General features: G+C 60.0%; 1 protein-coding gene across 5 annotated transcripts in view; it reads right to left on the reverse strand.

Moving 5' to 3' along the window:
* Positions 1 to 7,721: 7,721 nt before the first annotated feature.
* DPP6 (dipeptidyl peptidase like 6) overlaps positions 7,722 to 25,943 on the reverse strand; it is an 846,041-nt gene continuing 827,819 nt past the window's right edge. For 4 of the 5 annotated variants that reach the window (XM_032483043.1, XM_032483045.1, XM_032483041.1 and 1 more), the window contains exons 19-26: positions 24,541 to 24,610; positions 22,589 to 22,783; positions 15,392 to 15,446; positions 12,474 to 12,585; positions 10,660 to 10,718; positions 9,612 to 9,684; positions 9,450 to 9,523; positions 7,722 to 8,665 (exon numbers count right to left, since the gene is read on the reverse strand). In XM_032483043.1, coding sequence (XP_032338934.1) covers positions 8,519 to 8,665; positions 9,450 to 9,523; positions 9,612 to 9,684; positions 10,660 to 10,718; positions 12,474 to 12,585; positions 15,392 to 15,446; positions 22,589 to 22,783; positions 24,541 to 24,610 — 785 coding nt within the window. In that variant the 3' untranslated portion in view covers positions 7,722 to 8,518. The remainder of the gene's footprint in view (positions 8,666 to 9,449; positions 9,524 to 9,611; positions 9,685 to 10,659; positions 10,719 to 12,473; positions 12,586 to 15,391; positions 15,447 to 22,588; positions 22,784 to 24,540; positions 24,611 to 25,943) is intronic. The other variant, XM_032483046.1, reaches the window with a different exon arrangement.

Consider the following 25,943-nt stretch of genomic DNA (forward strand, 5'->3'; position numbering starts at 1 on the left):
GGGATAAATTAGCCTTCTGGGATTAGCAGATACAAACTACTATATATAAAATAGATAAACAACAAGGACCTACTGTATGGCACTGGAAATTATTCAATAGTGTGCAATAAATAACTTATAATGGAAAAGAAAAAATACAGATGTATAACTGAATCACTGTGCTGTACACCAGAAACTAACACAACATTGTAAATCAACTATACTTAAAAAAACACACCCATTCACAACCCCAAATGGGGGACATTATTTTTGTTTTCTCTCTGTAACCAGATTGCTCCCGTGGGGTGTGGTTAATAAGCCTGGGGTCAAGTGCTGCAGATGCCTGGGGCTGACCCCAGGGGTCCAGCGTGTAGCCAGGCAGACAGTCAGGAGGGGCGGAGCCCCGCAGAGTCGGGGGGTGGGTGCAGCAGCTGCACCCTTCCCAGGAGCACAGAGCCCAGCTCTTGTCTGCTCGCCACCCTGGTCCCTGGAGCTGCTCCCCCTGGAGGGGGACAGGGTGGGAGGGGCAGGGCAGACTCACAGAACCACAGGCTCCTGCAGTCCTGGGGGGGCTCCTCTGTCTTTGTGACTGTCCCTCCAGCCCCTGTGATTTCTTTCCCTCCCACACACCCCAGTTTTTCCCTGGTGGGAAACCCTGCTCTTATGTGCTGAATTGGGTCACAGCACCGCCCACCCCAGTCCTAACTCACCCCCTCACTTCCGACTGGGGCCTGGTTTGGAGATCTTTACCTCCTCATCACAGATGATCAAATGACAATGAGGTCGTTAGGGTGGGTCCCAATACAGCGTTTGGGGTGTCCGCATAAAAAGGGGACACGTGGACACAGACAGGCATGCAAGGACGGGGTTCAGCTGCCCCAAACCAAGGGACCACCAGGCGTTGGGAGGAGGCCTTCAGAGGGAGTCCCACACTGCTGACACCTCGATCCCGGACTTCTGGCGTTTAGAACTGCGAGGGCAGACATTTCTGTGCTTAAGGGGCCCAGTCTGCTGCGCTTTGTTACGGCAGCCCCAGCGCCCAGGAGACCTGCAGGGCTCAGTTTACAAATGATGCGATGGAAGTTCAGAAAGACAAGCAAGGGCCTGGGTCCCACAGCCAGGGCGCGGGGGGCCCGTGCTCTCCTGCCGCGCTGCCCGCACCCCTCCACCCGCTGCCTCCCCACCTGCAGGCCTCGTCCGCCCCCCTCCCTCCGCATTCCAGCCCGCTGGCCCCCTCCGAGCTCCCCACAACCCCACCCTGGGGGAGAGGGAGAATCTTACTTCTCCAAGCAGAGGAGCTCCGCCCTGGAACTCTTCTGTAACTGATTCTTTAGAAAAACAGAACTTTGAACCGGTTGACAAGTTCCCTGAGCCCAGTGATGAGTCACTGAAGGCGCACTTGCCGGGCTTGGGCCGAAGCACCGGAGGTGTGTGTGCTCCTGTTTCTGAAGCCTGGTGAATTACACATGAGGCTGTTACCCCAGAGCCGGAGGCCCCATCCACCGCTCACTGCCTTGGCCTTGGCACGGGCTCCCAGACAGCCTGTGGCCAGTGAGTGAACTCGGTAAAACTCCAGAGGCACTCCAGCCCCTCGAAGTGCTCCCCCTCCTGCCTCCACCCCCACCCCACCCCCACCCTGCGGCAGGGGTCCGCCTGTGGGATGGGAAAGCAAGCGGTGGGCCTGCCTCCTGGAGCAATACTTCCCCCCACAACTTGGGCAGGCTCCTCGGATGCCCACCCCCCATCCTGCTGCTCACAGCTGGGCCCCGTGGAGGGAGAGGAGACTAGGATCCAGAAGAAATACAGGCTTTCCCTGCCCCAGGGGCTCGTCCTCCATCAGTGGGTGGAAGTGGAATTCTAGTTCTATTCGGGGAAGATCCCCCAGGGCCAGGATGGAGAGTGTGGTTTTGTTAACCACCCAGAAAGCCTCCCTGTGCTAGCTAGCTCCCCCGGCCATTCTAGAAGCCCCGTCCCATTGAGTTCCCACCTGAAGCCCCGTGAATGGTCTCCACCAGACTCTCACCAGCTCTAAATGAAAGTGTTGTGAGACAGAATTTTGCACCTCACTCCCCAACTCTGTTCTTAGGGACGTCGGGTGGGTCGTGTGAAGCTGGCCGCAGCGGAGGGCATCGCTGTAAGAGCTTGCTTTCAGAGACACAGTCTACACCCCCCCAAGACGTCCTCCGAGTCCAGCTCAGAGGGGCCTCGTCCTTCAAAGCATGAGCACCTCATTCAGTGAATGGCTGTTCTGACTCTGAGAAAAGATTTAAGATTTCCGTAGAAGTGGTTGCTTAGAAACCAGAAATCTGCTGATGCAATCTGAGCCGGACAGTCCGACAGTCTGGCTACGACGTGTCACGCTGTGGAACAAGGTGCTCAAAAGCAGGAGGTGGAGGCATCATGGAGCCCAGGTCCTCCCCAGGTGATGAATCTGCCGTGTTTGTACATATGAATGCACCAAATGTATGTCTTTTACAATACCCTCTCACTCACAAAGAATCCTGGCAGTGAAATCTGCTGGAACCAACGGGGCCCATCAGAATTTGGGTCAAAATGGGGTCTTGTGAGTGGAAATAACCCACCACTGTCTTAATTTAGGACGCCTGCCTTCTGAGAAGTGCACCTGGGGGTCCAGCGCGGGGTGGGCCTGCGGGCGCCAGGCCTCAGGGACACGGGACCTGGGCCTGCATGTGGCTGCAGGGCGTGGACAAGCCCAAGGTGAGCCGGGGGCGCCGGGGCGGGCGGGCAGCCACACTCCAGGAGCCCAGGCGCTTCCTCCTTCTGCCCGCCCTCAGCCTGGAGCACCCATCTTGTGACCTTCAGGGACCAGAGGGGAGGGGGGGAGAAGGCAGACGGGGCCCCGCAAGAATGTTTGTGCGAGCTGCCAAGTGGCCAGAGCTGTCTTGTGGACCCTTCAAACTGCAAAGGGGACTGAGAGCCGCCCTTCTGGGTGATGCGGGCCCAGCCCAGCAACAGCAGGGTTCCACTCCCCAGGAGGAGGGGCCAGGAGGTGGGTGGGCGCCGGGACGTCTGGCGGGAGTCGCTCCCCCATTGCTCTCCTTGCCCCTTGTTGACCTTTCCTGACCGAGCAGGGACTTGGTGCCTGGGGCTGGGAACCGGTTGGGGAGGCAGCCAGGGAGGAGGCTCTCTACTCTTGAGGGTCACATGTCCCTAACTTCTTCCCTGTCTGACAGGAGGGGTGTCATGCAGGGGCAGCCGTGCAGGTCCCGGTGGAACCGGGAGGAAGGGGGACGGTCGGGGTGGTGAACAGTCACCGAATGCTATGTAGTGGACCCCCCCAAACTTGGTGGCTCGAACACAATTACTCCTTTATTATCTCTCATGCTTTCTAGGGAATGGGGTTTGAGTGTGGCCTCAGGACCGCCTCTGGCCACAGGCCTTGGCAGGACTGACACGGCTGGAGGATTCACTTCCAAGGTGGCCCCCCACGTGGCTGTGGGTGGGAGGCCTCAGATCCCCCCATGTCAGCCTCTCCTTTGGCTGCTCGAGAGTCCTCACAAAGGGCTGCTGGTGCCCCCCCCCCCCCCGGAATGAGCGTCTTGTCCAGGAGACAAGGTACAGGCTGCAGGACCTCCAAAGGCCTTGCCCGGGAAGGTGCAGGGTCACCTCTGCCGGACTCCGTGTCACAGAGGTCAGGCCTCCTTCCACACAGGAGGGGCTGCCCGGGGCAGGGTCACCAGCAGAGACAGAGGGCTTCAAATCTAGCAACTGGGTGTTTAATGAATCAAAATAAATACTCCACACCATGCTCTCAGCCTTCCAGTTAGAAGCCAGGGAAGGCCTTGTAGAGAAGGCCCCGGGGGCAGGAGATCCAAGGAGACGCCCCCTCTCAGGGTCGAGCCCTTGAACATGGTCTGTGTAGTCAGACCTGATCCTCAACCTCAGGGACATGCAACAATGTCTGGAGACATCGTCAGGGGTGGGGGTTGGATGCTGCTGGCGTCTGGTAAACAGAGCACAGCAACTCCCCTGGCACCTCCGGCGCACAGGGCAGCCCACAGCAAGGCGGCCCCGGCCCGAAGTGCCAGGGCAGCTGAGGCACGGTTGTGTCAGCGAAGGCATCGCCGAGTGCAGGGGCGGCAGGTGAGTCCGGGGCGCGGGCACCAGGCAGGACGGTGTGTCCAGGGCAGTAACAGGAAACGAGTTTGCAGTGACGAAGTGGGGGCACTGGAGGTGTGGCGAGCACAGGCAAGGGCTGTGGACACCGGCTTACAGGAGACAGAAGGCTCTGAGGCATGGTTGGTCCTGGCAACATTTCTCATCCCGTAAAGAGAGAACCGGGCGTCCTAACGTGAAGGAGGAAGTGAAGGGAGGGAGGAGGGATGGGGGCGGAAAGAGCAGCCGGAGGCTCGTCAGAGCCTGAGCGGGACAGAGGATTATGGCCTGACGTGCTGGCTGCTCCGGGCCTTTTCCACAATCAGAGAGTCTCATCCAGGAATCTGAATATTTGTGGGGCAAAGTCTACGCCAGGGGGATGCCTGCTCAGGCTCTGTGGGGCCAGGTCACTCAGCACACTGCTGTCAAACGTGTGTGTGTGTGTGTGTGTGTGTGTGTGCGCGTGCACACTCATGTGCCCCCACCATCCTGGGCTCAGGGGCTCTCTTACCAGGTGCCAGATGGATTCTGAGGGGCACCTGAGTTTGAGGGCCACCGATCTTTTTCCCAGTGTCACTCCCTTACTTGTAGTCACTTCAGATCCAAGTCTGGGAAACCACACAGACACAGCTTCAGCCGCGTCACAGGGTGACTGGTGAGCCGGCCCAGTGAGATTTCCTGGGAGGAGGCCCGCACTGAGCAGGATTGGATGCACCCGTAGAGCTGTCATTTGCTCATTACCCAGAGCTTGAACCCCCCCACCCGTTTCCGCCAAGCGAGGCTCCGTGTGGGCCTGGGGCTGTGCTGGGGGCCCCGTGCCAGGGAGGGGAGAGCCCCCGGGGAAGGCGCCAGACCTGGGAGGGAGGCCTGGGCTTCAGAGCTTCTCGTGGAGGAAGACGATCCAAGGGGCAAGTGCGTCGGGCCGCCTGCCCGTGTGACCTGGCGCCTGCTGATCCCGTGTGTGTGCGGGGGGCCCAGGATTTGGACGGTGAATGGCTGTCTGGAGGCTGTGGCCTGCAGAAGGGAGCCCAGGGCTCTCAGAACCAGCATCCAGAGACCTGCCCATCCAGACCCCCGAAGAAGCCCCACCCACAAGCAGTGTCCCCGAGCCCAAGTCCTCCGCCGCCCTCCTGCCGGGCTCCCCACCTGCCCCTCCGCAGCGTGAAGAGAAGGACCATGTGTCACGGCCTGAAGGTGCGTCTCCCTCCTGCCCCAGATTCACGTGTTGACGCTCTAACCTCTGACGGGATGGCTTCTGGAGACGGGCCTTTGGGAGGTGAATAGGTTTAGGTGAGGCTGTGACGGTGAGGCCCCCACGGTGGGATTAGCACCCTTGTACGAACAGTGTCCTCCCTCTCTCTCTGCTGGGTGAGGACCCAGAGAGGAGGCTGTCTATAAACCAGGAAGTGGTTCTCACCCGGAACTAAATTTGCCAGCATCTTGTTTTTGGGCTTCCAGCCTCCAGAACTGTGAGAAATAAATTCCTGTTGTTTAAGCTGCCCAGTCTGGTGTTTTGTTATGCAGCAGAGCTGACTAATACACCCAAGTGAGAGCAGGCAGAGGCTGCATACTCAGAGCCGGCTGGAGCCCAGGAGTCAGCCATCACTTGCACTTGGTGGAGACATGAAGGTGGGCCGGGGGATGGGGCAGCCTCATCGTGGGAGAAGGGTCTTGGGGTGCCCTGAGGGAGGCTGTGGGTGTGGGCAGCTGAGGCAGCTAACTAGAAGAAGGGAGCCCACGTGGCTGCTGAGGGAGTGTACTAGGCTCTCCTCAGTTGGTGCTCAGTTGGAAGTGGGGGCAGAAATTTGGGAAGCTGTCAGATGTTGACCAAGGCCTGGCTGTTTGGGGGCAGTTGCTGCAGGCTGCGGGGCAGAGTTCTGACTTCATACATGGACTGCACATTCTCAGTTTGCACACTGGTCTGTAACAGCTATTCTTTCCCCTTGTGATTGTCCCAAGAGCTGACACCTGTGTGCTAACGGAGGGGGCCAAGGTCTTAGCTTGTCATCCCGTAGCCAGTGTTTCCAGAAGGGGGAAATAAGCAATCTCGTGAAACCCTTAACTCCCACCCACAAGTGAAGCCGGCCCAGGAGAAGCAGACTCAGCAGAGGGAGGTGGCGAGGAAGCAGCCTCCTTCCGGTGGAGCTGGGAGAGGCTGAGGATGCCCACGGTGACCGCGGCGGGGAGGGCGGGCACACTGGGCTGGCGTGACGTCTGCTGCTTCTGGCTTTTTTGTTTTCTCTCCTCTGCTTCCTGATTCTTGGTCAAGAAGGGGGACAGGATTCAGCAGGGGTGACTGGACTGATCACCTTTCTCTCTGAGGGAGCCTCTGCTCACTGGTTTGGAAGGATTTATTAAATCAGTCTTTCAGGCCGGGCTACACCAGACTTATTGAAATAACAACAACAAAAACAAATGAATGAACAATTTTCCAAAAGATGAAGACTTTTCTAAAAATTTCTGGCAGGCAATTCTATGGCCTCACCTGAGGGCAACCGTTACTCTGAGTGTTGGGGCATATCTTGAGTCTTCACCCTAAACTTTCACGACAAAATGCAAGTTCCCCTCGGGCGGATTTGAGCCTTCGATGTTCGCCGCTACCACGGACGTGGGCTTTACTTGCTGCACACGGGGTCTTGAGGACACGCGTCGGACTTGGTTGGGGCACAAGGAGCCCCTTAAAGTCTTCCTAAGCATCCGCACACTTTCGAAGGTGAGATGGTGGAGGGTAAACAAGAAAGGAGCTCTCCAAGAGCAAAAGAAAATGCTGTTTTATTCCACAGATGAGCAAACACTACCACGCCGCACTCCCGCTGCCCTCCCGCCAGACCTCGTGGCCGGGGCCGGCGCGCCCTTTCGGACCGACTGGCCTGGCAGTAGTCGAGCCCGTGAAGTGGCAGAGCACGGCCAGAGTGTGCGGAGGGTGGTCAGCCCATTCATCCTCATCCCAAAGGGTGATGCTTCACCTTGAAAAACCCGTGACGGAGCTCTTCTAATCCAGCTAACCGCAGCTGACGTTCAAAGCGCGTGTAAGTGAAACCCCCGCCCCCAAAGCGACGTGGACGTGTCTCCTCTGCCGACAAGGTGTTGTGGACCCTCAGCAGGACCAGAAGCTGGAGAAATCAGAACCAACATTCAGGGTTGTCGAGGGCTCCCGAGGCCACGGTCTGTTGACACTAGTATTTCTCGAGAGCCAGGTCGGCCCGAGCGTGGGCATGCGAGCCAAACACGCTGAGAACTGGGGTGGCGGGCAGGGGACGCGGCGCCACGTCTGACCAGCATCCTGCCTTTATATACACCACCAGGAAATGTGCACAGGGTGCTGGCCATACGTACGCATGGTCAGAGGCTATCTTACAAGGCTAGCACAGAGCATCGATGTGGCTGCTGGCATGCGGCACGAGGGACAGGGCCACCCCCCAGGGTGGGGGTGACACCAACACCAGCCCCCACCTTCCTCGAGGGCCTCTGTCACCCCAGCACATGAGATGGACCTGGAGGTGGGGTCAACACTTTGTCTCTTTAACCAAATGCATATGAAGACTCGACAACTTACCAAGGAGGAAAAGGATGGGGTTAAAAATATATGTAAATGGACAATGCGACTCTAAGCCAAATCCTAATGCGGCCTGGTGGGAGAGAGGTTTTATTTATGAATTTTTAGTGAATAGTATTGGATGCTTGTTCCCGTCAGCGTTTTGAAACGCTTCCACAAAGTCTAAAGATGACCTCGAGGAGAGAGTAGTTAGTTACTTCTGATCCGTTTCCTTCTCCACACAAGCGCAAAGCCTACACATTGACCGAACAAAACAAAGCCAAACAATACAAAACAAAAAAGCACAGCAAAACCACCCCGTGACCAGAGACAGCGTCAGGTAAAAACCATAGAAAAATACGAATTAATTCCGGAAGCTGACCATTAGCATAGCTACGGGAACACTCTGCACGGCCCGCGAGGGCGCTGAGCAAGCCAAGCTACGAGCAGGCGCTGTCAGCGCAGCTGCGCTCTGGGTGCTCCCGGCGCGGGGGCGTCAGACAGCGTGTGACGCTCGGGGGGGCCGTGGTGCCCGGCGGAGGCTGGGTCTCACTGCTCTGCTTGCGAGTGGGGAGTCCAGGGCCAGCTTCCTCACTGCCGTTCGTCCTTTGCCTTGTTCCTTGGGGAGGGGTTGCGGGATGCACCGGTCACTCTGGGGGGGGGGGGGAGCAGCGGTGGTTCCGGGCTCCGGGGACGCCCTCGTGAGTGACGACGCATCTCCACCCGGGAAGGAGCTTGTTTCTGAAGTACAACTGCCTTCAGAACCAGAGACACACATGCTATGAAGGTAACACTCCCTGCCCCCCACCGGCCTCTGTGGGGAGGGGCGGGGGTTCCCGGGGGTCCGCGGTTCTAGGAAGAGCCACGCTGAGCCTCGGGCTCCTGTGCTCAGTCCTCCTCCTCCTCCTCCTTTGCTGTGACTGTCGGGACCTTGTCCTGAATCCGGAAGCACTCCACGAAGAAGCTGATGATGGAGCGGTAGAGGTGCTGTTTCAGGGAGGCGCTGTTAAAGTAATGGCTTTCGTCCGGGTATATCTGCAAGGAAGGCAGGAGAAGTCACCACCAGGGGCCACCGCGGTGCGTGCGAGACGTGGGGCCCCACAGCCCACACCGGCCCTACAGGCCAGGCCAGGCCGGGGGGACAGAGGCAGGAAGTGGCCGGCGCCAGGGCTGCTGCTCTCTGAGGAGTGGGTGCCCGCCTGAGGAAGTTTCTCGTTTATCTCTGGACCTGAAAAGACCATTGGGGTCATACCCGTTTCACCCAACAACCAGAGGGCAGGAAGGAGATGGAAGAAGTTTCCAGAAGCAGCATCGTGCATTGCTGGTAAGCACGCAGGCTGGAGCTGGTGGATTAGCACCAGTGCCACTGAGGTCAAGGCCATGAGTCTGGTCCTCGGGAAGGGCGGTGCTCTCTGACTGCTGCCGCCCCCACACAGTCCCAGAGCACCCAGCCAGGGGGAGGCTGGTGGGAGAAGGCTCAGGACCCGCCACCCCACGTGGGACAAGAGCCCCACCCTCATCACACTGTGGGGGTGTGGGTGCTGGCCTGCTGCTCACCGCAGGGCTGGACGGGGGGCGGGGAGGTGGTGGAGTCCTACAGGGGCTTCAACGCAGCCTGAGTGCAGAACTGAGCTAACCTAATTAGCAGAAAAAGCAAGCCCTGCCCATTTGTCTGATCTGCGGTGCCGCGCCCATCTCGGACAACCAGGACACCCGAGAGCGAGTGGAAATGGGATGCACTGGGTGCCCATCGGCTCCTCCTCCGTGGAAAGGACCGCATCTCCAAGTGTGGACCCGAGCAGGTGCGCGCAGACTGTACCTGTAAGCTGTAATTAGCCTTTCCCTTAATTAGCTGGGTGATGAGTTCTGCTGTGTGCTGGAAGTGGATTTTTTCTGTTGAAAAGAAAAAAAGAAGAAAGTGTTTGTCAAAACCCGTGACAGCACCGAGGCGGAAGCGTGGGGCCCCGCGCATGGTGCTCACCGTCGGCGGTGGCGTGGATGATCAGGAGCTGCTGCTCCTCCAGCGCCGACACCCGGGGTGCCGCCTTGGCCATCTGCGCGCGGGGCAAGAGCAGAGAGTGAGCGCCGCCCGGCGGGCAGCAGGGCTGGACTGGACACCCGACCGAGAGGCCCGGCCCCGATGGAAACAAAGTTCCTGGAGACCCTGGGCACACCCCCACCCGCCACACCACGCCCAGCAGGTCTCACGAGGGCGGCCTTCCCTGACCTCAGCACCTCTCAGGAAGAGGAAGGGGGAGGAGGAGAAGGGAGCAGGCAGAAGTTTCTCCCACTGCAGGTAGCCTGGGCCGTCATGTCACCTGATGCCACTGGTGGGACACCCTGGCCCACAGTCCGGTGGGCCACGCACCCACTTCCGCTCTGAAGCCGCAGCCCTGCCTGCAGTAGAGGAGGACCCGCCGCGCTGGTGGCGCACTGAGCCAACTGAGCGCCTGTGACAGGACGTGCTGTCCAGGGGCTTTCTGTTCCCAATCAAGGGCTTATGCTCCCAAAGCAGAAGCAGCCGGGGACACAGGGGTCAGCAGACATCTACACCCAACGTCTAGGGACCCGGGGATACAGGGGCCAGCGGACATCTACACCCAACATCTAGGGACCCGGGGACAAAGGGGGTCAGCAGACACCTACACCCATCGTCTAGGGACCTGGGGACACAGGGGCCAGTGGACACCTACACCCATCGTCTAGGGACCCGGGGACAAAGGGGGTCAGCAGACACCTACACCCATCGGGACATCTACACCCAACGTCTAGGGACCTGGGACAGCCTCCTCCACTCAGAGCCTTCCCAGCGTTCCTCCTTGCCCTCCAAGTCCAGGATGGGCAGTTCACCAGGTGGTGGAGGGAGGGCCCAGAGGGTTTCTCACGGTGGGCAAGGAGAGGACACAGGCCCAGAAGGAGTTAAGGGGAGGGCTGGGGCTGGAGGGGAGGGAGGGAGTGATTCAGAGAAGAGGCTGGCCGATTTCATCAGAGTCCCAGTTCTGCCAAGCCGGGACTGCGCCCAAACATACCTCATATGCTCTGTTGTCAAGTCCATGGAGGCCCAGGTACCTCTCGGAAAAGGCAGACGCTGGACAGAAGCAGAGGGGACAGCATTACCCCTTGGCCCTGGGGCCTGTCGGACTCTGGGGGACGCCCTGGGGGACGGGTAGGGGGCCTGGGGTGGACCTGCTGCCACCTGCGTGGCGATTTGCTTTTGAAAACCAGCTCAACCTCTCGGGTCTTCACAAGGGCAGTCAGACAGCAGCGGGCGACGTGTATATATGTTAGTGTTGGTGGCTGGGTTACAGCCGTCCAGCGAGAATGCCACTGAGCGAAACCAAATTGACCTGAACCCTAAGTAAACAGGATAGCTGCCCTCCGCACACACACACCATTGCCACATACAGGAGAGGGAACAAATAGTAAGGGCAAATTCCCAGCAGCATTTACTTATTTCTCACAAGTCTCAGCCGGCCTCTGCTCTACCCGCTCCCTGGCTCAGGTCGGGGTCCTGGGTGAGGACCTGGGGACCCCGGCAGGAAGTCAGGGAGGCAAGAGCGCCAAACTGCTCCCACGGGTGCAGGGACACCCTTAGCTAAGTCAAAGGGACGGCGTGGAGGCCCTCCTCGCCCTGGGCACGGGGACAGGTCAGGGCATGGGTGGCGGCCTTCATGGGTGCGCAAGTCAGGCAGACGTGAAGGAGCGTGACTAAAGCCACTGGGGCTGCCTCAGTGGCTGCGAGGAGCGTGGGCTGCGCTACACGTATCCCCAGGGAAAACCATGACGTGTTGAATCAGGAGAGTTCTTGCACAGTTTTAGGTTGAAATTGGCGGCATAGCTGTTTGCACAGATCAGGGCATCTGCTGCGAGCCTTTCAGCTGCAGGACCCCGTGGGGGGCCCGACTCCACCGTCGTCCCCGGACCGCTCTGTGGGGCCCGTGGGTGCTGAGATGGGGCACACAGGGAGGGGCAGCCATGGGGGAGGTGCTTGTTCCTTGGACCCAAGGGGAATCTGAGGCCCCAGCAGCTCCACAGACCAGCAACCAGGAGCCCTCGGGATTTCCCATCAGTGATGCTCAGGGCGGCGGTCGGGGCTACCAGCCGAGCCTCCCTGCATCCTGACCCAAATGCCAGCTCACAGAGCCCACAGGGAAGACCTCTCTGCATGTTTCCAAACAGGGTCATGTCACAAAGCCATTCACAGGCAGAGAAAAGAGGCTGGCTGACCAGAGGGAGGAGACACGAGGGAGCCTCGGACCCCAAAACAGGGACCACAGAGCCATGATTGTGCAGGCAGAGGTCTGGTTCCCACCCCTGGGGGTCTGATTCTGGGAAGGGCTGTGGGCATTGCCAGGGAGGAGGGTGGGCAGGGAGCAGAGTGGAGCCACCCAGGACCAGCAGCAGCCACTCTCCCAGCCCCCTCCAAACACCCCTACGCCGGGACAGAGCCCCAGTGCTGGGCCCTGCCCGACTCCGGGGTCAAAGAGGAAGGGCGGCAGGGATCGCGGGTGACGGCTGGGCGCCTCCTCCCCTTGCCACACAGCTCCTGCCACCGCAGGCGCAGACGCTGGTCTGGTCGTGTTTCAGCTCCCGGTCTTGTGTGTTGGGAATGCGGTTCAGGGGCATCTTAGGGGGTTAACCACCTTCTTTCAGAACAAGTGGCCGGGAACTCCCTCTGCCCTCCCCTCCCCTCCTCAGGCTCTGCTGCGGTGCTTCGCCCCCACGGGTTAGCCGGGTAGCCGACTGTGGGTGACTGAGCAGGGGAGGCCGGCAGGAGTCGGGGCTGCAGGGATGGCGGGGACGGGGCGTGTGGGGCCGACTCTGTGTCTACCAAGCCCCTTACCGTAGAGTCTGAAGTCTGTTATTGGAGAGAGAGCTGCGCCACAGGCGAAAACTTGACCCTGACCCTCACCCTTCGCGGGGAGGAGGTGCGTGCTCAGGTACCCGCCGTAATCCTGGGAAGGAGCGAAGACAGAGAGGCGGGCGAGTGGGAGGAAAAGTCAGTGATTCCCTCGTGAAAACAGCCTCAGACCCAACGAGGCCAGTGACGCCAGCAACCATTTCCCTGTGGTTCTTTCGTTAGAAATGTTTTAACGTTAACATTTTTTAAGGGAGGTAAAAAAGATGAAAAGCAAATGCTGTTCCAATGAAATATGTGATGTGCGTGTCCCCCTCCTTGGGGCCTGGTGTTCCAGCGACTCGAGGGTGAGATGTGGCAGAGGGGTGGGGGCGACCGTGGACCTGAAACGCTGCTGAGTGCAGGGCGACGGTCAACCCTTCCAACCCAGCGCCTTCACGCAGCGTTTCTCGCTGCCTTCCCCGTCTACGGCAGAGTCAGTCCATTTTGTTTGATTCTGAGGGTGGGCCAACGAGGAGTCACTGCCAGAGGTCTGCCGTGGTGCTCAGCTCTGGGGCCTGCACGGGACAGGTGTCCACACGGGGGGATGCAAGCGGGTACGGCCGCGACGGAGGACGGGTTAGTGGTTCCTTACTAAACTGAACGCCCTCACCATACGAAGCAGGGACCGTGTTCCTTGCTGTTCCCCCTAAGAAGCCGGAAGCTTATATCCACACAGAAACCCGCACGGGGACGATTACAGCAGCTTTATGTGTACCTGCCGGAACTTGGAAGTAACCAAGGTGCCTTTCAGTGGGCACATCTGGACCCTGGGTTGTCCGGTACTAAAAAGCAATGAGCTGTCGAGCCACGAAAGGACATGAAAGGACAACCTTAAATGTGTGTTGCTAAGTCAGAGAAGCCAGTCTGAAGAGGCTGCACACTGAGTGATTCCAGCTCTGTGACGTTCTGGGAAACGTAGAACTGCTGGCAGTAAAAAGAAGAGCGGCTGCTGGGGGAGGGGGAGGGGTGAACTGGGGGGGAAGAGGGTTCTGAGGGCAGTGGGACCCTTCCGTACGATCCTGTGATGGATACACGTCATTACACATCTGTCCAAACCCACAGCGTGTACGACACCAAGAGCGGAGGCTGCTGTGACCCGGGGGTCCTGGGTGATTCGGATTCAGTGCAGGTCCATCACGGGAACAAAGGTGTCACCTGGGGGGCAAGTTGAAGGTCGGGGAGGCTGTGTGTGTTGTTGGGGAGGGGAAATTCTCTCAAATTCGCTATGAACCTAAAACTGCTCTAAACAAATAAGGTCGTTTGAAAAAAAAAGTGTTGAACACATTTTCCTAGAGAACATCATGGCCTTCTCGGGTCTCAGTGAGAGCCGTCCGGCCTAGCCCTCGCCCCTCCAGGACAGCTCCCTGCACCCTGCTGCTCCAGGAGGCCCTGTGCTTCATGCTGGGGGCGGACACGGACTCCTCCAGGTGGATGTGAGGAGAGCCTGCGAACCCACACGCTGAAAAGAACCGATGGCTGCTTCCCTCCCAGGAGAAATGCAATCACGGAGTCCGCGAACCTCTATCTAAGGCACCACTCAAAGAGGCAGGGGGACCCTGTGGGCGGGTGCCCAGCATCAAGCACGGCACACACAGCGCCACCTGTCTCGGTGCCTGAGGGCTGCGTTCTAAGGGCAGGTGGGCCCTGGTCCACGCAGCACACGGTGCCCACGCAGCGGAAGCAGCCACTTGTCAAGAAAGCCTCTTCCCTGCTGAGGACTCTTATTCCTGTGTCCCGAGTGACTTCTGAGAGGCCCTAGGCAGTGGGGAGGGGTTTAGGCGCCAGCCCTGGAATGGGGCCTGAGAAGGGACACCACGCTCCTGGGAGGGGACGGCGTGTTCGGGGAAGAGCAAAGCCTGGATGGAGGCTGACCTGGGCCTGGGCGCCCCGCCTGGAGCCAGTACCTTTGCCGTGGGGACAAGTGATGTGTTGACGCCCAAAGTTACTCCATGAATGATCCCACTGGCTCCGACTCTGCACAGGCAGGCAGTGGGTCATCGCCAGCACAGAATGAGCCCCAGGACTCTGCATCCAGGCTCCGGTCTGTCCTCTGGGTCCCCCCTTTCCCGTCTTCCCTCGGGGTGTGGGACCCCTGCAGGGCGGTGCTGCGTCTCACATGCACCCAGTCCCCCCGGTCGCTGGGCTCGGAGGTGATGCCGCAGAGGTGTTGCTCTGGTTACCTGTCCGAACCTCCACCTGCAGCCAGGCCCCCGAGGCCCCTCTCAGGGCCTGTGCTGGGAGGTGCTCCCCAGAGGGAAGACGAGTCCATGTCTGCCATCTGTGCTCCTGCCTTCTCGAGATCGACAGGCCACGGGTCCGGGCCGTCTGACGGCGGGAGGCTGTGTGCCAGGGCAGCAGGGCGTGGCCCTCCACAGACCTGACTCCCAGCCACAGTGCCACCACTCCCCCTATGGCCTTCAGACGGGCCCCCACCATGGGAGCTTCTCTGGTTCCGTGTGAACCTCCCGGACTCCCATCCACGCGAGTGAACCCAGTGAGCTAACATGACTCCTGCCGTAAAGACACACAGAAACTCTCGCCTCCCCATCCTTCTTGGGGTACCAGCCCGGGAACCACGGCAGGCCTGTGTCCGAAAAGCAGTTAGGAGCCTAACAGAGCATCCTCATAAGAACCTGACCTCTTTTCTGCCTTTCCTTCCAGATAATGTGAAAAGAAGCAGTGACACGTGAGCTAGTCAGAGGCTCCCTTTGCTGGAATCACGGAACACCCAAACTCTCTTAAAAAATAATTGCTCGCACGCAGCTGTCCAGAGACACTCCCAGTAAATCAGGTCAGGCCCTGGCAACGGCGCAGGTCAGCGCCCGAGCAGGGGCGCTCAGACCCAGGTCAGCACGGCCTACCTTCCCGAACACGGCCACCCGCGTCTTGTCGACGTACGGCTCCTTCAGCATCAGCCTGCAAGGGCAACAGGGAGAGGGGTTAGGGCGCGCTGCACTCAGGTCCTGCAGCCCCGTGGCCTAGGGCCGTGCGTCCCAGCGGTGCCGAGGATGAAAACCCCGACTTAAGCCGAAGGAACTACTGGAATTCTAATACGAGTGTTCACTGCTTTTACTTACTTGGTGCATCATATGCCCTCGTTAAAAACCCAGAGCGCCCTTGCAGTAACTGGGACACCCAGGCCTGCAGAGCTCGCGGGCCGAGAACCCCTGGTGCAGAGACCAGGGGCTGCTCTGGAGACTTCCAGGCCTGCAGGGTGCACCCTCGACTTGGTCCACGTGATGCCCAGCGCCCCAGGCTCTGGGAGGGTCCTCTGGGGTCAGCTGGGAGAACAGGCGCTCCGGGAGCTACAGGGCTCTGAGTCAGGGCATGGGGCTCCCCTCCACCTGCAGTGTCCTCTGTCCCCAACTCCTGGGAGGGCGTCCCTGCCTTGGACCTATTTGGTGGCAGAACCATTCCTGCCAGGGCTCCGCCTTGGATGCCACCAGCTGAGGCCTGACATGGTCCAGACTCTGCCTTATCCCTGCTGGCATCTCGCCAGCTTTCCCCCGTGGTCCCTGGTTTCCCCACAAAGTGACTGGAATCTTTCTGCTTTCCGAAATCTCATTCAGCCGCGGAAGTCCTGCCACCTGCTGGCGGATGACAGGCTGCTGTCTGCACCCACCTGCCAGCTGTCCCCGCCGCCGAGCCCTCCTTGTGACTCCCGCCCTAGGTGCTGCCTGCTGATTTCTTTCTGGTGTCTGCTGGCTGGCGCCAGCCGTCACTTCTAACTGCCTTCTCTGTCCAGGGGATTGCAGACCTCCGCGTCCTGGGGCCTGAGACTGCCCTGTCCTACTCCTGCCAACTCCTCAAGGACCCCTACATCCCGGGACCTGGCCAGCCCCTCCTGGTTAGAACAGAACTTTAACTGCCAATGTCCGAAGTGAATGGACGCCTGTTCATGGAAGCGGGAAGGCCCCGCGTGGAGCAGCAGTTTCCCTGACTTCTCATGAGGATAAAAATTCAGGTGACTTTTATGCCTCCATTACAGTCGGTCCTCTGTATCCCCAGGTTCTATATCCACAGATTCAACCAACCACGGACTGAAAATACTTGGGGAAAAAAATCCAAAAAGTTCCAAAGGGCGACATTTGAATTGCCGCACATGGCGCCCACGCCGCAATCACGGCTGCTGACACGGCACTTACACAGGAGGTGGCAGGGACGGAGGGACGCGTGTCTGCAAGCTCCTGGGAGGACGGCGGTGGCTGTGCGCGAACACTGCCCGCTCTGCAGAAGGGGCTCGAGCACCTAGCATTTGGGAATCCGAGTGGGTCCCAGAACCTGTCCCCGTGGATACCGAGCGACAACTGCGTATTACTGTTCATTTTAATATAACCAGTTTCCCAGGTCATTTGTCGAAAACTGACGACTCACGTGTGTTAACTCTGTGGACTGACCTAAGTTTGAGTCCGTCTGAGAATCCCTACAGGCCCTCGGTCACCGTCCTCGTCACGCCCATGGAGTGTGTGTCCCTGTCAGGCTCCACGCGCCTCTCAGGGACCAGTGCTCACGGACGCACGGGCCCTGTCTTCACCAGCTCCCGTTCTCACCGCAGCGGGCAGCATGTCCTGTGTCCACCCCCATGCAGCTTCTAAGGGGCTGTGGGGCCTTCAGACTTGTCACTTGAACTTCCCAGGTCTCGGTTCTGTGGACAATTCGAACGCACTCCGACACCAGGGCTCAGCAGGGGGTTAGGTGTGGGATCACAACCAGCAAACTGACTGGGAACCTGCATCCTCCCGGTGCCTCCCTCGGCCTTCCCAGATGCAGGCACCTGGGAGAGCGCTGCCGGGGCTGCAGAGCCGACGGCCCTGGGCCCGAGGCTTCGCAACAGGTGGAGCGCTGCGCCTCCCCCCGAAAGTGCTGGGTCCCTGCCCCGCTCCACAGCAAAGCCTACGTGCCAGCAGGCAGCCCTCTGCACACAGACCCGGCCCCGCACTCGGGCCTCCCTTACAGGTGAAGAGGCGGCCGAGCTTCATCAGAACCGTAAGGGACCTTCCAGATGAGAGTCCAGACCAAAACTCAAACAACAACAACAAAACAGAAAAACCCAGGAATCCAGAGGGGACAGAGATAATGCAGCGACCAGAGGAAACAGGTGCAAAGCCATCACTAATGCATCTGGGAGGACAGACACTGAGCCAGGAAGCCAAGGACAGTATGCTCTCGGGCGCAGAAAGAAGGCTAGGGTTTTGCGTTGTCACACCTGAGAATAAACATTCACCAGAAAGGCTGAAAACAGGAGAGAAAAGTTTTGTCCAGAATAAACCCGGAAGCACCAGAATCAGTATCATAAAAGTTCCAACAAGAAAGAACAGAGAAAAGAGAAATTCTCAACGTGTTATAGTCAAAATGTTCTAAGGCCAGAGAACAACGGTCCCCCGGAGGGAAAAGGCCAGGCCCAAGGGCTGAAATTGCAGACAGGGGGTGGGAGGCAGGCCACGCACCGGGGCCGGTCAGCAGACAGAGTGACGCGGTTTTGCTCACCAGCAGCACCGGCCGGGGGGCGATACCAGGCCCTTCTAGATGGGAATGATTTTCTGTGCAGATTTCACACCCAGGAAAACAGCAACCTCAACTGCGGGGCTGGAATGGAGACATTTTGAGAAGTTTTCTAGACATCTGAAGGGAAAAGTAAATAAAAAGGGTGACATTCATCTGCTGTTCTCTGGCACGTGGCCCAGCCTAGAAAGTTGTGAGAGGGCCTCGAGGTGATGCTCCAGACACGGGGTCCAGGTGGAGCAGAAGGAAGCGGCCATGGCTCAGAGAGGAGCACTGAGGTGGGCAGAGCGCCGGTGCGTCTGAGCGACTGGGAAGGGCGCTGGCGGTCCCGGGAGGCAAGATGACAACAGGCCCACGGAGAGTGACCCAGGTGAGAGGCCAACAGCACTTGCAGGGGCAGCTCAGTGACGCCGAGAGAAGCAGGGCTGAGCGGCCCCTGGCTCCGCGAGGGGCACCGGGCGAGGGCGCTGCCCCTCTGACTGTCCACCCGACCAGGCGGCTGCCCACAAGGAGTCCCGTGGTGAGGAATCCTGCTGTGGTCCTGACTATTCAGAATCGGGGAGGCGGACGCGTGATGAAGGAGACGGCGGGGTTGAGAGAGGTCGCATCCGGGAAGCAGGACGGGCGGGTGGGCGGTGCAGGGCGAGGGGCTTTGTGTCGCTGACGTGCGCAGTTACCACGGGTTGAATTCCGAAAAATACGCTGGAGCTCTAACCCCCGAACCGCAGTGTGCCTGTACTCGTCAGGAGGGCCCACAGCAGACGTAATTCAGAAGTTGGGTGAGGTCACAGCAGAGGAGCGTGGGCCCCTAATCCAGCAGGCCTGGTGTCCTACACGCGGAGGAGACTGGAGACAAGGGAGCAGACGGCCACGTGAAGATGTGGGACAGAGGGACGCGCCCGCAAGCCGAGGGGCGCAGCCCCCGGGAGCGGGCGGAGGCCAGGACAGGGCCTCCCTCCAGGTTTCAGAGAGAGTGCAGCTCTGCCCGCACCTTGACTTTGGTGTTCTGGCCCAAGGAAACTAACACAACCTTGAACACGTCTGCTCTTTAAAAACACGGGGCAGGTATCACAGGAGAGCCCGGAGGACTTCCAGTCGCGTCTGCCGGATTTAGGAGTCCGAGGTGCACGCACACACACACCCCGCCACTGCCCCCAACGAGGCTGGCCCTCAGAACAGTCGGCCTGCGCACACACGTGGCACCACTGAGCACGTTTCTCCGCAGGGGCCAAATCCCTGATGTGCAGACGTGCACCTGGGGGCACCTGGTGGAGTGGTCCGGGGTGGCTGGCCCACCTGACCCCAACAGCTGGGATCCGTGCGGCAGTCTGCGGAGAGCACGGCGGGGGGGTGAGCCACGGGCACTCAGAGGGCAGAGCCGGGTCTCGGGCTCCGTCCCCGCTGGGGACACATCACGGGTTTTATTCTCAGCAGGCAGCTTCCAGTGCTTGGGGACCCTTCATCTAATTCCCTGGTGACTCATTTCCTGATCCACAGCCCGTTCGTTGCAGCAATGGTCCTCGTTGTAAAAAGCTCTGGAGTCCTCTCGGGAAAGCTGTTTTCCCCAATGTCAGGCATTTTTATCATCTTGTTGCTGTGTTCCCACTCATCAGCCGGCGGTTCCCATGTGACGACTGTTTCCTGGTGAACAGTGTAGCCGCCAGATGAAGGAGAGCGGATTCCTGCCTGATGGCCCGAGGCACAGCAGACGGCGGGGCTGAGTCAACCAGGGTGTCCTCCTGGATGGAGCCCGTGCTGAGCGCAGCTCCGTGCCGGGGCGTGCGGAGGCCCAGAGCGAGGACTGGGGAGGCCCCGGCCGAGCACCGAGTCCCTGGGCAGGTGGGCTGACACCCGGACGCGGCTGTGCTGATCACGTGGTGTGACATGTGTGCTCAGGGGAGGGAGCTGGGACACAGCCCCGAGGGGACCAGTGGCAGGGCCTTGAGCTGGAGAGGATGTTAGAAGCCTTGTGGGTGGGGGTCTGCGAGAAGACCCTGGAGGAGAAGGGGGTCTTGTGGGCCCACGTGGAGCCTTCGGACAGAGGGCAGGGGTGAGCCCTCCTTCCTTTCTTCAGGAGAGCCCGGCCTGCTGTTGGCTGATGGGCACCGGTGGTCATGCCTTCCCACCTTCCAGGGTGGCTCAAGCTGACCCGGCAGTGACTGGCATGGGGTCCTCCACTGGCCCCTGGGCTCTGGGCTTTCCGTCGTCCTGACAGAGACGCTCAGAGCCCAGCTGCTGTCAGAGGCCCTCCTGCCAAGGTCAGATGGCCCTGCGGCCTGATGGTTCTGCCGCTGCTGTGCTCCGGCCCCCGCAGTCTGCACAAACACGCCTTCTGCACATGTACCTGCGTCTTGGCACCGAGTCCTGGAGACCCACACTGACGCAGGTGTCCCAGACCACACGGCTGCTCTCAGTGCCATCAGAGCCGGGAGGCTCACAGCCGAGGACTTCATGTGGCAAGAAGGAGTGGCTGGGGGAGACACGTGGTCGGTAAGTCTGTCCTGCTCCGGGCGGTGGGCGGGCACGGGGTTGTGAGGGTCACAGAACACACCTCCGGCTCGACTGGTCCAACCTCGCATTCACTCACTCACAAACCTTGCTGGCTCTGCCGCAGAAACTCCTCCTCCGGGGCGTGGCGCTGCCTCTCACGCTCAGACTCCCACAGCTGGGGCCGCCGCCGCCCAGGGGACCCTGCCCTGCCACGCCTCTGTAGACACGCACGTCATCCATCTCTCCCTAAAGCATCCGGTGTGAATGTCTCCTGCCAGGACCCGGGCCCACAAAACTTGCCATACTGCCACCAGGAGTACGGTTTTGAAAATAAAGGTGACCTTGCCACCTCCTTGCTAAAAGTCCTGTGCTGGGACTCTGCCGCTTACAGGGCAAGCAGCAGCTGCTTCGGACGGTGTGGGAATGCCTCCTGATCTGGCCCTGCCCTGCCCCTCCATGCCACACAGGCTGCCTTGTCGGTGTGCTTTGCACAGGCTGTGTCTTTACATTACCTCCGCCTTTGCTCACAATGTTTTTTCCATACACCTCTCATTTTCTGCTGGCAAATCCCTGTTAATCCTCTGTGGCGAGGTCTTTGCCAAAAGCCACCTCCTCCCAGAAGCCCCCCAGGCAGGACTGTTTGCAGCTGCAGCCTGTGCTCCAAGTGCTAGTGTAGCGTTTCCTGTGTCCAGTCCATCCGTTCACATGACTGTCTCTTCTTTTGCACGGCGCTGGGCCTGGGAGGGGCTGTGCTCGGGTCAGCTGTGATGGAAGTGGGCTCTGGGCCAGAAGCAGGAGGGGGAGTTGGGAGAACCACACACGGGGCAGTCCCCCATCTTCTCAGTCTGCTGGCTTTCTGAATAAAGTCCTTCCTCCTTGCCCCAACACCCCGTCTCTCGATTTATTGGCCTGTCGTGCGGCGAGCAGTACCAGCTTGCACGCGGTAACACCAGATCCTGAATCAAGGAGAGTTTCCTGCCGCCCGAGACGTCTGGGTCCCGGCCCCCCGAGGAGGTCTGCGCCTTCACTGCCGGCTTGCACTCTTGCTCCTGGAGGCCTCAGTGGCTTGAAAGGTGACATTATTTACTGTTTTTCTGGAACAGGTCCTGCCCTGTTTCTGAACAGATGGCTGGCCAATCCCTTATTTTTAGAAACACAGCGAGTGTGAGACAGCCTGGCGCCCTCTCGGCCCCCAGCTCAGAGGGGGGCAGCCAGCGGCGGCCAGCCGCCTGCAGGTTGCCCGGAGGACGCCGTGTCCTCCGCCAGGGCCTGGGGTCCAGCGTCGCGCACCCTATCCACGATGAAGATGGCAGTCGTGTTTTCTGCCCCACCTGCCCCTCCAAGAACGAGTCTGCGCTCTCCCGGGAAAAGGCACGTGTGGCCCTACAATCCCTGTACTGTAAACTGTGAAAACTGCATTTTGACTAAGGTGTCCGCAGGCCAGCTGGCCTGAGACAGGTTCTCAGTGTCTTTCTTTCCAGGGCAACAATGAAATTCAATATTAATTGTGAGCATCCGCCCCTTGCACTAAGACTTTCTGTTCTCGGGGACTCTCTCCTGGTCCTGCTGCCTCAGGGATGAGGCTGTGAAGAAACCGTGGGTCAAAACGTGCCCATCCCCCACCTGCCGCCTGCAAGGGCGGAGGGTCCCCTTCTCAGGGACGGCAACCCCTGCAGGGCTCCAGCCCCACTCTCGTCCTTGTTCTTCCTTCCGTCCCCCCTCCCTCCTCCCTCTCACCCAGTGGGCAACGGGCAAAGATGTGCGGACGCCGGCCAAGGTCTGTCCAAGCAACTGAGGAGCCGCGAAGGCCCACCTCGCGGTCTCTGCACCTGTTTCAGGCAGTAAATGGACAAGCCTCGAGGCTCTGTGCACGCTGGCGTGAAAACTCCGCAGGAGCGGCACCAGCGGGAGCTCACTCCGGAGCGGCCCAGAGAACGCTGTAAGTCCGAGCGAGTCGCAGGCAAAATGTGCACACGGACAAGAAACGCGCCCCCCACTTAGGAAGCACGCCCACCCCGCCTTTCTCGCTTCTCTGCCCCCTGTCCCCTCCCCGGGCGGGGCCTCACCGCACAGCCTCCAGCTGGTCCTTCTCCTCCAGGGTGCCCAGCCTCCGCCGCACTTCATGCAGGAGCTTGGTCCCTTGGAAGCCGCTGCCCCGGCCGTCACACTTGACCACCACGGCCCCGTGACTGCTCACCATCACCGTCTCCCAGGTCACCTCAAACCGCTCGGACACGCTCTGGCTCCCCGGGGTGCCGTCCCTGCAACAGACAGGCCAGGCCTGGGCACGCTGTGCGGGGCAGCGGCTGGCCCAGCAGACACCGGGTCCTGAGGAGTCTCCCCACCCCCGGAGGGACTTGCCCCCGCCTCCTGGAGGGTGCCGGGACCCTGGGCTGCCACGCCCGCCCCCATGGCCCATCTCATCACCAGCATCACCCACACACCAGGGGGTGATGGGGAAAGTGAGTGTTCCGAGGGCCACGCCGGGCACAAGGGCACGGGGACAGTCACTGAAGGGCATCTTCTCGGTGGGAGACACTCCAACAAGTGCTCCCACATCTCCTCTCGGTGTCCCTCACCACATGGCCCGGCTCCTCCCACCCTTCCTGGGTTCTCCTAGGCTTGGCTGCTCCTCGGTCCCTATCACGTGAGTGACCAGGTATCCTGCTCCTTTTAGCAGTGCCCTTGGTCTGAAGGAATTCTCTCTGGTCAGCTCAGAAGCAGAGCGCACAGCGGATCTGGCTGGCTTTCTGTCGCATCTCCTCGAAGAGGAGGCAGCCTGCACGACACTCCCCCTGCCACAGGCAGAGTATCAGCCAAGCTCCCAGCTGAGTGGCTTCTGTTGGTCCCCTGTCTTCCCTGCTCGCCCTCTGGGCACATACATGACTCTGTCAGCTACAGTCACACGTGGAAGTCGGCCAGCGCTGCGGACAGGGCCCTTGTAAACAGAGATGTCCCATCCCCACCAAAGGAGCACGTTCAGAAGCCTCCCCCTGGCCCAGTGGTGCCAGTGAATGCTTAGCGACCTCCAGGCAGTGAGGACAGAGGGTTGGGCACAGGATGGGGGTGGGAGACCGGGGTCTCAGCGCTCTGTTCCTGAGGGACACCGGGCACCGGGCGGGTCACACAGGACATTTACTCGGGTGAGTGATGTCGCTGCGTCCCTGAAGCAACCCCAGTATGGCCTCTGCTCTCTCCTGCCCCCCTTGCAGGTAGATACGGGGATGCGCCCCCAGAGGCCAAGCGCCGGCTCCACCTCCCCGGCCCTGAAAGGACAGACGGACGGAAGGCCCACGAGCTCAAACATCTGTGTCTGCAGGGCGTCACCGCTGAGCCCGCTTCCCCGTGCCCGCCATGCCCGTTGACCTCCCATAGCGCTCAGGGCGGGGGTCGGGTGTGAACTGCCCGGGAGAGCACACGCTCACACACACTCTCTCACAGTCACTTACAATCACATACACACACGCTCACACACACACTCACAATCATATACACACATGCCCACACACTCGCACACTCACACACACACTCACACAAGCCCTCATCAGGACACCGACAGAGGTGCTTAGTAAGCTCTTAAAAGTGGGTATCGAAATCCAAATCCAAGGCTATTAATCAGCAGGAGGCCAATATGAGATCGCTGTGTCGGTGACGGATGGGGGCCCGAGGCCAGACGCCCGCCACGCCCAACTCCATTTCCTGGGGGCCCCGGGCCCGCCGCAAGCCTCTGCGGGCGTCTGCCCCGCTGGGTGAGGTCTGACGCCTGTCCCCAGGCCCGCTGACCGGCCACCGCAGCACGACCCGCAGAATCTGACTACAGACCTGCTTTGGCTGCTGCAAAGCCCCTGAGGGCGACTGGGGTGAGGGGGACACAGCCCTGCCTTCCTCTAACGTCTGGGGCCACGGGCAGTCATAGAAAGGACGAGCTAAACTGTTTTGAGCTTTGCGCTTGCGGCAAGAAGACCACACTCCCGCTCGTCACCTTCTGAGCCTGAGCCTTTCCCGCTGAGATACTCACACCACCAGCAGCAAGGGGTAGTGCGCGGTGTCGGAGAAGACCGCTGGCTTGAGGATCTGAACCGGCAAGTCTAGGTGGAGAGAGAACACAGGCCACACGTTAGGGGGGCAGGTCGGCCAGGAAGGAGGGGGCAGGAGGGCGCTGGCCGTGGGGGGCCCTTCCCGGGGAGGGCCCGGGGCCTGGGAGACAGGCGCTCTGGAGGGGGCGCGGCTGGGCCTCCCCTCCAGACAGAGTGACTCAGGCTCAGGCTGCACTTGGACAAAGCACCTCATCTCTTCAAGGCTTAGTTTCTCCATCTGCAGCTTAAATGCAGTCTTGCAAACAGGTGTGCGTTGACAAACAGAAACGCGAGGGCCACCCTGAGCGCCTGCTGAGGACAGCACTCCAGGCAAGGAGAAAAGCAGCCCCCAGGGCAGCGTGCGGCTCTCTCTGCGAGGTGGCGGGGGGGGGGCGTAGGGGGGCACTGCTGCCACACTGAGTGAGTGGGGAGGGCTGCTGGGGGCTGTGGGGACGGGGAGAGGAAAAGACTGCGGGCAGGGGGCAGGGTGAGGCGGGGGCAGCAGCCCAGAGGGACAGGCTGAGAGCTGTGGGGACCCTCCGTGCAGAGCCGGGGCAGGAGGGCCTCACTGCGTGTGGGCTGAAGCGGGGCGGGCACCCCAGGGCCTTCAGATCTGGCCGTTGGCAACCTGCGTCTCCTCGGGTAGGGAGGAGGGCGCTTCCCTCACCGCTTTCTTCTGTGCCTCCCCAAACAAGCCTTCTGGCCAAGTTAGAAATTGTTTATTGACATTAACCACAGCCCAGATTAGCAATTAAATTGGAATTAGTGGCTTTTTTCCGTGCAATTACTACAGATACACCCCAGGCTGGGGGATGGCTTAGCAGACAGCGCTGACCAGGGTCTCATTACTGATTCTGGATGAATGTTAATGGCTTGCAAATTAGATCAATAGCCCAGGGACAGGAGACTTTATCACTGAAATATCCATAAAACATGGTCTGGGCTTTCTGCCACTGATGAGCCCACGGGCAGACCTTGGCCGCCAGCAGGCTGAATACATTCAGAGAGGTTCCTGGAGATGGACTGCTGCCCTACGGAAAGCCGGGGCCTCTGGTAGCATTAAATGAAAAACAAAGCATAACAAAACAAAAACAGGTCGGTGGTGCAACATCCATCAGCTTCTCGGGGACACAGCAGTGCGATGTGCAGACTCAGCCCTGCGCACAGCTGCACCTTCAGCCCCGTCTACCTGCCAAGTAAACCTCTCGATGGGAAGGAAACTCCGGTGGCCAGGAGGGGTGGGGGGGAGTGGGTCACTTGTTTCTAAAGGTCTTTCCTGCGTTTTTTGGGGGAGGGGGGAGACATGCACCCCATAGTGCTTCAGGATTTGGGAACCTGCACGGAG

The sequence above is a fragment of the Camelus ferus genome, chromosome 7, assembly GCF_009834535.1.
Source record: "Camelus ferus isolate YT-003-E chromosome 7, BCGSAC_Cfer_1.0, whole genome shotgun sequence".
Lineage (NCBI taxonomy): Eukaryota > Metazoa > Chordata > Mammalia > Artiodactyla > Camelidae > Camelus > Camelus ferus.